At 36.0% G+C, this 15,496-nt stretch overlaps 1 protein-coding gene across 1 annotated transcript in view; it reads left to right on the top strand.

Annotated features, from left to right (window-relative positions):
- The window catches only part of PARPBP (PARP1 binding protein), a 46,956-nt gene that overhangs the window by 18,841 nt on the left and 12,619 nt on the right, over nt 1–15,496 (top strand). The window contains exons 7-8 of the mRNA XM_075050778.1: nt 6,320–6,503; nt 11,773–11,951. Of these exons, the coding sequence (XP_074906879.1) occupies nt 6,320–6,503; nt 11,773–11,951 (363 nt within the window). The remainder of the gene's footprint in view (nt 1–6,319; nt 6,504–11,772; nt 11,952–15,496) is intronic.

Genomic DNA, 15,496 nt, shown 5'->3' with positions numbered 1-15,496 from the left:
CAGCAGTCCTGGCTTTTGTGGCTAGGAAATAAGAATGTAAATTGAGACTGTGTAATGGAAGATAGTAGTGCTTGTTGGACCCTCTCCAGCTGCTGAAGCAAATGAAGAATAGTGCAGGCCGTCAAAGAAGGGAAGGGGTGCTTGGTTCTAGGTCTCTTCTGCTATGGACTTACTATGGAATAATGGACAGATATTCTGATGGTCACATTTGGACTTTGACTCCACTCAGTAGAAGATCACCACTGTACTGTTGGATCCAGGCTTTTGTGTCTGAACATTCCCTGCCAGACAGTGGAAGGTGGTTGTTTCTAAAGGGTTGGGGTTTTTAGCATTTATAGTTACTCTGATGGATTTTCTTTGGTGATTTCTATCATAGATAAAGTTAGAAGTGGGTTTTCTAGTTGAGATTTCTTTCAGTTCATACTTTTTGAACAAAGAAATATTGTTGCACATGACTCTGAACAGAAGATATTATTTATTAGCTTTTAAAAAAAATTTGCTATTTTACATCTGTCATAGTGGTAACTGACAGATATTTACTGCTAACTGGATTTAATAAGAGTCCTCCTTCAGTATGATTTAAAAGACCATGGATGTGAGACTGAAGCACTTTATCATGGAATATTTCATGCCAGCAGCCTACAATCTGAATGAAACATCAGAGAAAGGTTGTTAGCAGGCATGCTGACTGGAAAGGGACAAGCTCTCTCCAGTTCTCTATTGCCTTAGACAAATGGCATTGCTTTGTTTAGTGTATCAAGTTCATTCTTGAATTCAATTAGGTTTCTTGCTCCTCTTTCAGAATTAAGAAGAACTAAAATTCTTATCTTTTGCTGCTGTAATAATTATCTGAAGACTGATAACTTTGCCCATGTAATTCCATATTCAAAACAAACTTTGCTACCCTTCTAGCTGTTAGGAACTGCAAAGTGGATAACAGTTTTCAACCTTATTCCATTCATAGGCATATTTTTTTTTCTAGTACAATGCCAGATATTTTAAGTTCATTTAAGTTCAACTGATTTGTTATGTAATATAAACCCATAGAAGAGTAATATCAGAGCAATCTGGCAGAGGGTGTCTATTTTGTAAAAAACAAACAAACAAAAAAAACCAACAAAAACCCAAACACAAAACCAAAACCAAACAAACAAAAAACAGACAAAAAAACCCCAAACAAAACAACCCCCCCCAAAAAACACCGCCCCCCCCAAAACCACCAAACCCAACCAAAACACAACCAACCAACCCCCCAAAAACCCAAGTTGCATTTTTACCACGTTTTCCTTTTATCTTCATGCTTTTAGTTAATCTTTTTAAACCTCACTAACAATGATGTCCTAATAGTGCATCTGAAATTGCTCAGGTAACTTGATTGCTTTAAATGGAACTATTACATTTATTGTTGAATTAATGTATAGTTTCATTTTCAAGATGGTTGTTTCTTAAATTGTTTTTGATCTAGTGAATTGTCTTATCAGGGAAAAGGATGCTACTTTTTTTACCACAGAAAGGACTCTACAAACATAGACAGAGCCCTAGCCATCTCCATTTGTGCTCTAGATGGCATCTACAGAGATTAAAAGGATGCCTCTCCTATTGAGACTGACTTGACTGTACTTTTTGAAACTGCTAAACATTGTCAGTTAGGGCTTTCTGTAGTAAGCTTTGAAATATTCATGAAATAGCACAAATAAGGTAGATTCAACATTTTATAAGTATATTCAAGACTAATAAAACAAACTTCACAACATAACTTGTTATATTCTAGTGTAAAATGGCATAAGCTATGGCACACTGTTTCAGTACTAATCCACACACGTTAGATCAGCATTTTATGTCTTGGCCTGTTTATATAAATTCTGGTTGAAGTATGAATAAACTTTTCCTTTTCTTTGCTCCAGTTAGTACTGCGTATATCTGATGGGGGACTGGAACTCTTTCTTGGAAAAGAAGAAGGAATATGGGGAGAAAAAGAGATTAAATGAACTTTACTTCTAATAGCAAATATCCTTAGTTGGCATTGGGTAATAGAGGCAAAAAAATAAACATAGAAAATGCTTTTATCACAGTTTTTTTTTTTCTCAGTGAAAAGCTACAAGGTAATTGAGTCACATACAGAGCATAACATTTAAATTAAGGGCATGATTATTTTAATTAACTGATGCCCAGTGCTATATGTATAATAATACTTTTTCTTCCAGCATACATACATGTATATGTGTGTAAAATGTGTGAAAATTATAATGATGTAGGTAAGCTTAAGATACCTGTAGACAGAAAGGACTGAACCTGACTTTCAAAGACAACTTCAGTCAATCCTTTCACCTGCTGGTTTGTCTTGGAGTTCTAGGTTCAACACAGTATTTATGGAACCAATACTACTCATTTAGTACAATGCTTTTCTCATTCGAGGGTATTATTTTGGAAACTGTCAGTTAGGGGCTGAGGGATATAAAGCAGTTTGGCAAGAAGCATCAGGAGACTTGGCTACAGTTCCTATATGAATCTTTGAGGCAACTTTTCTTCAGCAGTGCTCTCTTCTTACCTCTTGAAAACTTGGACTGGATGGTTTTTTTTCTTCCTTTTTTTCCCCTTGAACTTTTCATTCTCTTGTGGTTAGACTGAATTGTGGTTTTTGGAGCAGAGGTACACCAGCATCTTTTCATCTCTCTCTCTCTCTCTTTTTTTTTTTTTTACTCTCCTTTCTAAGATCTGGATAGTTCTTAACCTATGTGCAGAGACACTTCACATGGTGACTTTTCTTTTGGCTAAGTGCATACATTGTGCCTAAATTTCTGCAAAGCACAAGTTTTTCTGTTAAACCAAGCCTGCAAATCTAATGTGAATTGAATAATCTTTAATCTGTAAAAGTTTAAAGCTGAGAATTGTGTGGAAATATTTGGGTTTGACCTGGAAAAAAGCCAAAAAAAACTTTCAAGTTAACTTCAGGTTTTCAAAGTTATTTAGAGGAGTCTTGTTCAGCCAGAATAAGTCAAAACAGTAAGGTGTCTGGCCTAGTTCCCTCCATGTATTTTAACAGGAAACAATATAAATAAACTAGTTTTTCTCTGGCTCAATTCCTATTCTTACCTAGCTCTGCACACTCATTTTATATTTTATACGAATGTAGACACATGGAGTTTCATTTGATGGAGGTTCTCCTAACTAGAACTCTAAAATGTATCTTCAGAATTTAACATGTACAAAATATACCTTTCTTTCAATTTGCAAGATATCCTTTTAGGGTAGGTAGGCAGGAGCATGGAGGAAGTTGAAAAATTAGTCATCATCTCACTCTTGGCTGTGTCACCTGGAGTAATAAAAAACTTTTGCCATTGCTTTGGGTTTTTGGCAGAGCTGTGATTTGCAGAATCATAGATGTATCTAAAAATTCTAATATATGTGCCAATAGCAGCTCAAGAGTTCAGGGTGTGTGAATAAATATGGAGTTGTTTTGTACAGTCCATGGTATAGTTAAATCAAAACTATTGGTGTCTGAGCTAGATAGACTGATGTTAGATTACACTCAACATGCTGCATTTTTGCTTTGATTTAGATTATAAACCTAACTCTTAGGAAAAAAGAAAAGTTAAACTTCAGTAATACTCCTGTTAAAGGCAGGATTTAACAGGCTACCCTTTTTTAGAGTTGGCCATCCTATCCAATTGTTAGATGTTGCGGGAAAGTGGCTAGTGTTTCTTAAAGTCTGGAAAAAGAAACTGTAGGTTAATTGGAAAGATGGATGATTGCAATAGATCATGAAGCAGATTGACTGCAAAGGAAAAATTATTGGAGCAGAAATTCAGAATGAACACAATTGCTGTTGCTTTTGCTGCTTTTGTCTGACATTATACTTTGGCTTTATAAAACTTTAAAAAAAATGTCAGACGAAATCAGTCTCATGATTGAACTTAGCATTGCAAGCATATCTGGCTTCACTGGAAGTTTTTTGTCAAGAACATGGTGACTGGAAGGCTGAGGTGTTTTTTGCTTGTTTTCATTTAATTTTTTGAGTCACTACTGTTACCGCAGAGAATCTATGTTACTTTAAGGATATGAAATGTGATTGTACAACTCCAAAAGAAGTGTCCCCAAGCACAGGATCTTGTCTCCAATACTGGCAATAAATACATGCCTTGTACGAACAGAGAAAATGTTTATGATACTTCTCCTGAGTGCTGTCTCAATTTTTAATTTCAGTTCAGGGTATTTTCTGAACACAGAGTTCTACCTATTTTTCCTGGGAATCAGGTTTTTTTAAGAATGGATCCTTTGTGCCTCTTGTTATGATTTCATTTCTTCCTTTATTCTTACATGCGTTATCAGCTGGTATTCAAAGGTGAAAATAACTATGTGAAAAAGTAAAAGGGGAGGGGGGGGAAAAAACCCTAAAAATTAGAGCTAAAAATAAAATATAGACTACCACACTCTGAAAAAGATTGAGGAAAATACGCAGAAAGAGAATGAAATTGAAGACAAAATGTCATGGGGAAATAATGAAGTCCTTATGTATATGTGATGTTAAACAGAAGATAAATGATTGCTTGGTGAGGTGAGGGGAATCTTGATTATAATCCACTTTGTTGGTCTGGATGATGGGTCCATGTTCTGAGAAGACTGGAGAATTAATGATAAAGCTTCCAAGCAGCCTGCAACTCCAAAAAGCTTTTGGGAAAAGATGCAATATGATGTAGGAGCTGAGTGGTTCTTATAATGCTTTTTTTATTTGCCCAAACTCAAGCAATGGTAAAACATACAGTCTTTCGCTTAATGTTTTATATAGGTACTGGCCAAAATTATTAAGCTTTTAACCCAAAGGGTTTATTCTGTCTTTCACTAAATCTTCATTAAAGTAGTCCAGACACATTTGTTGTCTCAATATAGCTTTTGATCATCTCTGAGATAAGATCTGCAATCCCCTAGCTAATTCACTTAACCTGGTTCATAGTCATAGGTCACAGTAGTGCTTCATGACTAGCAATTCCTACCTTCATACTTCCATATGGCTTTTGCCATAGCCACCACACCATGACACTTGCAAAATGAGCAATTCACTCCTAACACTTGGATTTTGCATTCTTGTGATAGGACTATGCTTACTATCTTTATAAACTTTAAGTTATTTTATTTTATTAATTTTGAACAGTGTTGTTCAGGGCTGCACTTTCAACCCTTGAGTGGAAGTATTCACTTATAAATGGCCAGTGGAATTCTTGGAATTATAACTGCTTCCCCTCATTCACCAGGTCTGGGTAAATGAAGGTGCACTGTCACAAGAGCCTCAGTCCCTGTAGCTATTTTTTGGACACAAGATCTATGAGTTTTCTTGTGATTCTTCAAAAATTGATTATTTTTTTTCTTTACGTACTCGGATAATGCAGTCTACTTGGCAGCCTGTTCTGTTTCCATTTTCATAGAATATGTGGATCTTGCAAGTCTGAGGGAGCAAGACATGGTGCAGTTCTCTCAATACTGCCTCTTGGAGCATCATCTGTACAACTGTACCTGCTAATCAGTCAAGAGTTTCACTGGGGAGAGACCTGGTAGTTCTAATGCAAAAGTGATCCCAACAGTAGTCTATCATACATGCAATGTGGATGGTTCAAGGTACAGGACCACAAATAAAATTAACAATCTAAACATAGTTTAGGTGCACTCACAAATGCTGCCTTATCCTTCTATAAGAAGAGTTGAAATAAAGCCCCTATATCAATCAGATTCAATTATTTATATCTTTAATGTCAAACTGCATGGACATTTCATAATTAAGCTACTAAGTTCTTTTCTGTAGGCATTTTTTCTAGTTGATGAAAAAAGAGATTAATAGTGTATGCCTTTATGGCAAACAGAGATGTTCATCTAGTCTACTTAGTATCTATTTAAATAAAATTGAAAGCAGATTGATATTTTGAAGCACTTTCATGAAGCACAAAAGACTCAAAAAAATCTAATAGCCTGTTAAATTGGAATGCATGTTCTAGTGAAACATTTTGTTTACAATTAGCAGCTTATGAGCAAAACAGTAACTATTGGTTTAAAGACAGTACTTCTCTTTGAACTTTTATGGAGAAGTTAGTTTTGTGTTGCAACTCAGAGTATTACTAAATGCTGAATTCATTACCTTTCCTTATAATATTTTTTTTTTTTTAGCAAACTATTATGTTGGACAATACTTCTACACTGCTGTTTGATTTAAAAGATCAAAGCTGTTCTCTGAAGAGTTTTGATTAACTGTGAAGACTGGCTATGTTCAACGCTAATAGGTATACAAGTGCTGCCAAGATTAATGTGGAGATGACCCTGTGCCTATTTTCAGAATCGCAGGGGGGCGAATTCTGTCAACAGTGAAGATGCATTTGATAAAAGGCCGAAGCAATGGGGATCCTTTCTGTCAGGCAGTAGAGGAAGTTGTACAAGATTTGGATTTGAAGATTAAAAATATTATCGATTCACAACATGAAGTCTTGACTGCCAGCACTACTGGAGTCAGTCCAGCACGGGTAATGGGACTTCTTTTCTTCTTTTTACTATTTAGCTTTACAAGAAAGCAAATGTCTTTTGCCTGTTTTGTTTCTTTTTTATTTTTTAAAAGGCTTTATATAGAGTATTATCTTTTCCTAACAGTACAGAGCAGTGTCGTTTCCTCTACACTGTGGTTTAAAAGTTGTTGAAAGACTTATGCTTCAGGATTACAGTGTGGATTTCAAAAAGCTGATTTACTTAAACTAAACTTCTCACCTCAAAATTGTAAATAAAATACTCTCCAAACTTAATTTGTTCATGCAGTTATTGATGTAGATACTTGTAACTGTCAGGTTTACCACTAATTTCAAGGCAGTAGAGCTATAACAAATTTCCAAACAAAAAAACCCTCCTGAAAGTGTAATTAAGATTTAAGAACATGTATCAGTAATTTTGATTAAAATACACAGGTTTTAATTAGCTTAGCATCAAGTGTTTCAAAGGGTAAGGCATTCAAAGTAAGGTTAAACATGAAGGAAGTCCAAAACATGGTGAAATGGGGAGTGGAAGGAGAATAAACATAAAACCCCAAACAATCAACTTGTAAGTTTTGTTCTTTCAGTATTTCAACACACTAAGGAAACTATTAATTATTTTATTTTAATGGAAGGAATCAGGATATTTAAAGTTCTTTAAGTCAGGTGTGGAGAGCAGAGTACAGGCTTTCTATTTGTGGTTTCTGTACTTTGAATCTACTCAGGTTTTATTATGATCTTTATAGTGATGAAAACATTAACCAGCTTTAATTATTTTATTTGTTGATATATAAAATATCTAATGTCATGTGTTTTTGTCTAGGAAACTCTTTAAAACTTATAGACACTTCCAATGTGTGTACATTGTTAGAATGCTTTGTTTTGTGAAATCACTGGAATTACCCTATGGTGACATAAGATTTTAAACAAATTTTAATCAGGCTTCAAATATGCTTTTTATTTTCTGAGAGGTTAAACCAGCCAGACCCTATTGGCTGTTTAGACTGGTTTAAATGTGTTTCCACTGAGCAGTTGGAGTATGTATTTCATCCTCATTTTTCTATTTTCCCTGAACCTTTCATCACTGTATTTCTCTGCTTCCCTTTTATATCCTTCTATTTCTTTCTCTTCCCCATCTGAAAAATTGATCACTATTATCAGTTCTGTCTTTATTTAGCTACTTGTATTACTAATAAATTTTTTAAAAAAATATTTAAATCATTATAAGCCAGGTAAAACTATTTTAGTAAAACTTCATTTTTCAGAGAATTAACCAAAAAATTGCTTTTCCAAAATGGTTTGTGTTTCTTGTTATTCTCCATAGGTCAAGTTCATAGTCTAATGACTCTGTAGAAATGTTTACCAGTATCCTTGTTGAGGCAGTAGATAACAAAGGTGGTTGTATCCTGATGTTGTTAGGAAACGTGGTTAAATACTTAACTTCACAGTGCTTTCAATGGGATGAGTATTTTTCTCAAAATGGGAACCTGAGGCCAGCTTATGAACTTAATTATATTACTGTGAGTCTGTGGTTCTATGTTGAAATTTTTGCCAATTCTTGAGTTTAAGTTAATTGATTGCTGGAACATCCCATCTAGTTGTGGATGGGCAGATTCTACTTTAGTTCTTCTCAGTGAGGAAACTTGAGTATGTAGGAGAGGATGTTGTCCTTTAAGCTAATCCTTTTCACTGTGGTACATCCATAGTCACCACAGTATGGATGTAACTGAGGGCCATCAGAGATGACTGTGGTCTGGATGTGACTGATGTGCCACTTGGCTTGACAAATCTAGTGCCGTATTGGGTTTACATGGCAAGGTTTTGGTAGTGGGGAGGGCTGCAGGAGTGGCTTCTGTGAAAAGTCCAGAAGCTGGTCGCATGTTGGACAGGGCCAGTTCCAGCTCGCTTCAAGATGGATCCACTGCTGGCCAAAGCTGAGACAATCAGCGATGGTCATAGTGCCTCTGTGATAACATTTAAGAAAGGGTAAAAAATGCTGTGCAACAGCATTTGGGAGAGAGGAGTGAGAATATGTGAGAGAAACAACCCTGCAGACTGCAAGCTCTGTGAAGAAGGAGGGGGAGGAGATGCTCCAGGTACCGGAGCAGAGATTCCCCTGCAGCCTGTGGGGAAGACCATGGTGAGGCAGGTTGTCCCTCTGCAGCCCACAGAGATCCACAGTGGAGCAGATATCCACCATGCCTGTGGAGGATCCCATGCTGGAGCAGGTGGATGTGCCCTGAAGGAAGCTGTGACGCTGTGGAGAGCCCACACCGGAGCAGGTTCCTGGCAGAAACTGTAGCCCATGGAGAGGAGCCCACGCAGAAGATTTTCTGGCATGACCTGTGACCTCATGGGGGACCCATGCTGGAGCAGTTGTTGAAGAACTACAGTCTGTGGGAAGGAGCTGCAATGGAGAAGCTCATGAATGACTGTATCCCATGGGAAGCACCCCACACAGGAGCAGAAGAAGTTGAGGTAGAAGGAGCAGCAGAGTTGAAGTGTTAGGAACTGACTGCAACCCTCATTCCCCATCCCCCTGTGCCACTTGGTGGAAAGAGGTAGAAGAGTTGGGAGTGAAACTGAGTTTGGGAAGAAGGGAGGGGTCCTATTCTGATTAGTTGGGAATGAATTACATTAATTTCCTTAAGTCTGATGATGGTAATTGGTAAGTGAGCTCCCTGTCCTCATCTTGACCCCATGAGCTTTTCATCATATTTTCTCTCCCTGCCCTGTTGAGGAGGGGAAGTGATAGAGCAGCTTGGTGGGCACCTGGTGGCTAGCCAAGGTCAACCCACCACAGTCCTTTGTGGTACCTGATGTGGGGCCTGACGAATTAGAGCTAAGGACAGTAATTGGGACAGGTAAGGAGCAAAATATGGACTGAACATCACTAGAGAGTGGAATAAGTGTGGGGAATTTGGGGGTTTGTAATTGTGGTGAAGGGACGAGGGGTGGAGTGTCTGTAAATTGTCTGCCTTTGTTGGTGTTGTGAACATGCTATTTTGATTTTGGTGTGGGGAATTCTCTTGTTGATCTAAATTAAGTTTGTGAAGATTGTGTGATGAATGTATATTTTAATGATAATTCTTAAATATGTGATTCACAGAGTTCAGCAGTGGGAAAGGGACTGATATAAAATTGCTTATTTTAGTGGAGCTTGGTGTGGAAGAACATTTTGCTAAGCATATAGAGTGGTAGGTTACCATTACTAATTAAAAACCAAAACAAACAGTACAAAAAAACCTCATAATTTTTCCAAATGAACTTGAGCTGTATAAAAAATTAGAGCATCTGTATTATTCCATTAAGATCTCAGGACAGCAAAGATTAATGCTATGTGCTGAGTTTCACATATAGCTTGTTTGTTTTGCTTTTTGTTTTTTTTTAATTGTGTTTTGTTTTTTACTTTATAAAGAAACTCCCAAACCCTGATGCTATAATTTTTCAGAAAAATTGTTCTATATTCAGAATAAGCTCTGTTTCTGATAGGATGTTATGTTTTTTTCATATGTAAGAGATTGAATCACTTCTTTGAGTGCAAATTTAAATTCTGATCTTAACTATAGAGCTGAAAATGATGCCTCCACTAGCTCCTGGGAAGGCTACTTCCTCATAAAATGTACCTGAAAGGAGTTACTTTGTTAGAAAAATATTTGCTTTTCTCCTGGCCGTGACAGTTTTCTTCCATCATTGCTCAGTTTTCCTCCAAATACCTGTTTTATAAGAATCTGGAGCTCCAGGAAAAGTTATTACTTTATGCAGCAGGAAGCACTACTTTGTGTTGAAGCCTGCTTGAGTGACTAATAGGAATTATGATTAATTTCTTCCTGAGAAAATTACTACTGTAAATGGAATCTGGCTGGTGTTTCTGGAACCAGCCAGAAGAGTCTGGAGCAGCTAATGGTCACTACCCTTGAAAGACTGATCAACAGTTTTCTTGAAAAACCAATTCAAATCATGATTTTAAGCTTACTAATAAGATTTTTATGGCAAGGATTGTTGTCTTGCCTAAAGTTCTTATTGTGCCTTGGACAACAGGATTTTAGTCTATGATTAGTACACCAAGTCACTGTTGTTGTAGTATATGAGATTTCTGAAGGTCATCTTTTGGCAGTTAGGAGGTTATGTTATATTCTAAGGGTTATTTTTTTTCCTTTGTGTATAACCAGTCAAGATGATGCCAAATTTGTACTTTTCTCATTAAGACAAATTTACCGTGACACATATGACATTTTATAAAAATCTATGATGTGGTGATGTAATGACTGAAGAGGTTCAGAATAATTTTTGAGGAAATTAAATGGTACTGAAATAGGCCAATTCTATAAAGCCAAGTAACAACCATTTCTGTAATTGCTATTTCTAGCTATTGATTATAACTTATAGTAACTGACTGACATGTGTTGCTATGGTTTCTTGAAAGCTACATACACTAATTGATGTAATCAAATAGAGAGAGAAATAGAATTTGATCTTTTCAAGACTGTGTTTAAAAGGAGTTAACTGATTAGATAAATGTAGTTCATTGCTTGTCCTGTCATTCTGAACAAAGTCAGGCTATTCAATGTTTCTGTGTATTGGTAAATAGGAAAGCCTATAGTTTTTAAGATCTACTACTGTGTATTAAGCACTAAATTTCTCTGTGGAACTCCTAGTACTTTTAAAGAAAAATATAGCAAACTTGCAATTCTTGCAGTCCCATAGTGGCTATGGAGTTCTACATCTGTACTGCTGACTGTAGCATTGAGCACTTCCAGATGTGGATTATTATTTTCTTTAAGGAATTCTTTATTCTTGTGGAAAATTGTGAGGAATTCATCCTGTTCCAAACAACAGGAGATTGTGCCAAGTACCTCTGTTGTCAAATCTTGATGGAAATCTCGGTTTTAACCAACTGCTTTAACAGATTGTTAGTCAGAGGAGTTGGACTTCACCAGAATGTGTTTGTGTACCCCATAGCACTCATATTTGTTGTGAGAAAATAATATGTTAATTTCTGCTGCACAGTTTCATCACAGATTTGTATATTTATCTGTGTGGCTTGCTCATCAGTGTATACCTCCAGATGGCAGTGAACTAAACTCTACTAATTGCTTGGGTTGAGGAAGAAACTTTCCCATGGGCAGGTTCCTCATAAATGCTTACTGCGAAAGGGAAGGAGGGGATTCTCACACTTTGTGTTGATATGGGTTGCTTTTGGAGGTGAGCTATTGGTCTGGCTTGTTGACCTTTTCTGTTGTATGTTCCTTTTAATTTTATCTATTTTCAGCCAAAATTGCATTCCATAAATCATGGCACTGTGTATTGTGGCAGAGATAATGTAAAGGTCTTACAAGTTCTTCTGGATGAAGAAGCTGTCAGCCCTCCTACCCAGAACAAAGCAGAACTATTATATGATGATGAAAGCGTAAATCTGTTTGGAGTCACCTCTGTTTTGACACTCTTCAGGTAAGTACTAGAAGGTTTTTTGTGTTTGTGTTAGGTTGTTTTGTTTTGAAACATCTTGTACTGAGTGGCTAACAAAGCATTGATACTACTTACACAAAGCAAATGACCAAAATGTAGTCTGTTGTGAGGTTAGTTGGAAAGCATGCTTAGAACAGTCTCAAGTTCTCAAAAGTATTCTACCTCCTCATTTGCGTTTTCTGTATCTTCAAGATACTTTTGCAATAATGGACTTTTTGAGCTCGTACATTTCTGGGCTGCACAAAACCCATGAAGAAATATCCTTTGCAACAAAACTTCCAAATACTCACCTCTTAAGTTGAGTTTGAACTCCTAAGTGCAAATACTGTCTGTTCAGTAGCTAATTAGATTCCTATTCAATTTGAAGATGCCTTCTTTGTCTAGCTGTGACACAAGACATTTTGGGATTATATCCTGTTTTCTTCCTTATGTTATCATTTTGTGGAGACACTTTTAAGTAGTTTTTTCGTATCATGATCCACCAGTTGGATAGTATTGCACAAAGGATATTGGAAAAAATTTACATGCGTGAAGATTTACTAGTAGGGTCTGTAGCTGATGGCATACACTGACTCTAATGGTGAACGTTGCTTTTGGGGAAGAATAAAATCAAAAGAAGAGGGAGAGGAGAGGAAAGAGAAAACTCTCCCTGGTGGCTAGCTGGGAGGTAAAACTGCCAGGGTTTCCAGACAAGCATCCTCTGAATTACGGTGGTTGGTTCCCCAATAGTTATTTTCCCAGTGTAACTATATTGTCTTCATAAGGACCTGCTCAAACCCCTTATTGGTTGTCCCTGCTTTTGGTGCCTTTAGTGGTGATTGGAGCATCTGTTCATGAGGGCAGGGGCTGCATGGCCAGTTGCTTATTAAGGTCTGTGTATGCATGTTTGGGGGTTCCCTAACATAAGGGCTAGAATGAAAAGGGTAGGAAAGGTGGGGAAGAAGGGGGTGTTTCTTATGCTGGTGGCAGTTGTTTCCCATGAGAGCCCCACCATAACAACACTATCAGAGTGTGTAGGTGCAAGGCTGTGAGGATAACAGCAAGGAAAGAGAAAAACAGTGATAGGTCCTAAACTGGAAGATGGAGGATCCTAAAAGTTGAAGAATTTAAGACTTCTATTAGATTTATCATTCAACCTCTTTTATGAAACCAAAAGAACAAGCACATTCTAATTAAAGTTAAAAAAATTAGTTTCACTAATAAGAATTCTAAATAAACCTGTAATAATTTTTAATTTAAAAGGCAGCTTGTAACAACATATTGTGGAATATTTCTTTCACCTCTCTAATATCTGAGGATGGCTGTAGCTATACATTTCTATTTCATTATGTAACAAACCTAAAATAAACGTGATTTCAATCTCTTATTTTTTCATTACTTCAGATACAGGAAAATTGATCCACATTATTGTTTATATTGTTTCAATAATAAACCTCAGGGTGGTTGTATTTTTATCAGAATGAAAAGGAGCTTAATCAGATTTAGGCTAATGCTTTATGTGAATGGAATAAAGGCCCACCTGAATTCTTCTGAATTAAACATTGCTATTATTCAGAGCTAGAAATCTTCATTTTTTTTTTAAAGTAACTCTTTAATTAAAAATGGGCTTTAAACCACTTATTTCTGAATAAGAGTGCCCACTGAGTGCTTTGGTTTCACTTACCTCATTTGATTTTTCAGCTGAATTAATTTTCTTGAATTTTCCCCCAAAGGATAAGACATTTGTTTGACTTAAAATCTTCTTGGTGTAGGTGTAAGCAGGTACTGCTATCTGGGATTTTATATCGTAATCTAGGCAATTCTTATGTTTTCCGTAGTACTACTTAGGGGTCAATTTGTTTTAGATTTTATTTTCCAGTCTATAATTTTTTTAATATTATCTGTGTGCTTCTATTTAAAAATTTGTGTTAGAAGTAATTTATTCAAAGTATTGAATTTATGATCCTAAATAATTGTTTTAGGAATAAAAAACTGCAAAAACTGAAATGAAACTTGCAAACAATACCTGTTCTCAGTTTTTATCAAATCTGTGTTCTGCATTTCTCTGGCAGCTTTACTGTAAGGCTCCAATTGCTTTATGAATGCTGTACACCTTAATACTATACAGGATAGTAGCTAAGGTGTCACTCTGATTTGCATCGGTGTATGGGCACCTCTATGGTCCAGCACTTCTTTGTTAATGCTTGTGTCTCAAATATTTGATCTAGAGTGTTTGCTGTCTTTTTGCCAGTCTATTGCTAATAGTCATTCTGGAACAGTTTACAGGATAAATGGCAGTACCTTTGGCAGTAAATGTCACTGCAGTTTTCAGATTCTTTTTGCTAATCTGATTCTGTATATCAGATTGTTGGTCAGCTCATATGGTAGTTATTGTTTTATGGTTTTTGATCACATGGTAGTTATCATTTTGAGGTTTACCACAATGCTTTTTGTTGTTTCTAGAGATTTCATTACTGAAGAATCCCAAAATATGTTTAAAGTTTGTGAGTAGTTTTTTCTGGGTTCTGGTCAGTTTGAAAGAGCACTGTTAGTTTTCAGGTGAAGACTGAGGTTAAATGAGAGCACCTCTTTTTCAAAATTCAGCATTTCAGGAATTTTGCTTGATTTGTTTTACTCTTCTTTTAATAAGCTTCTAGATCAATTGGGTAGATTTATCTCTCTGCACTGAAATCCTGCAAAAAAGCTACTGCTGAGAAGCAGCTGTTGTATTTAACTTTTTGTTGGCTTGTTTTAATTAAAAATATTTTCATTGTAATTTGTGAAATACATGCATATTTGGGAACTGAAAACATAACCACTGACAATACATCCTCAGTGTTTTAGAACATCTTAAGCAAGCTGAAGTTTTTCTTACTTAATCTGTTCTTTAGTATATCTGTCAAATATTTTCCTTCTGTAAGGACCTCATTTCAATCTTCTGGAAAATATTCTTTTTTAGATATGCATTATAGAAGTTCAAATAAAATTCTGTTGCTATTTTTGTATTTTGAAGCTGCATGCAAGGCAGAAGTGTGCTATTTTTTCCCCTAGTAATTTTAAAATTTTAAGCAAACATAAAAATGTAGTGATGATATTGAAATCAAAATAAGGTGATTCTGATATAATTGATGATATTACTTATGTTTAATATTAATTATTATGTTTATTATTAATTAGAGTTAAATTTTGCATGATCATGGATTAAGTATTTTCATAACTTTTTGCAATAAAGGTTCTGTTTTTCTGGGTTTGCAGGTTCAACAGGTATTCAGGGTTTGGGGCAACTTTTTGTTTGCTGCTGTTTTTTATATCATTCCCATCATCTTCCTAGCCTATTAATGTTAAAGCCAGTCATTATTTCTTGCTCATTTCTTTTCTGGCTTTTTAAAATTTCCTTCTATTTAAGGAATACCCATGTTGATCTTGGGTACAAAACAATCTCTTGAAAACCCATTTCTGTGGGCACTGAAAAGGAAACTAATCTATGCATGCACTGGAGAAGCAGTGATGATTTAATCAGTCACTTATCCTGAGGAATCATTTGTTGT

The sequence above is a fragment of the Buteo buteo genome, chromosome 19, assembly GCF_964188355.1.
Source record: "Buteo buteo chromosome 19, bButBut1.hap1.1, whole genome shotgun sequence".
Lineage (NCBI taxonomy): Eukaryota > Metazoa > Chordata > Aves > Accipitriformes > Accipitridae > Buteo > Buteo buteo.
This window is presented reverse-complemented; position numbering and strand designations above follow the sequence as displayed.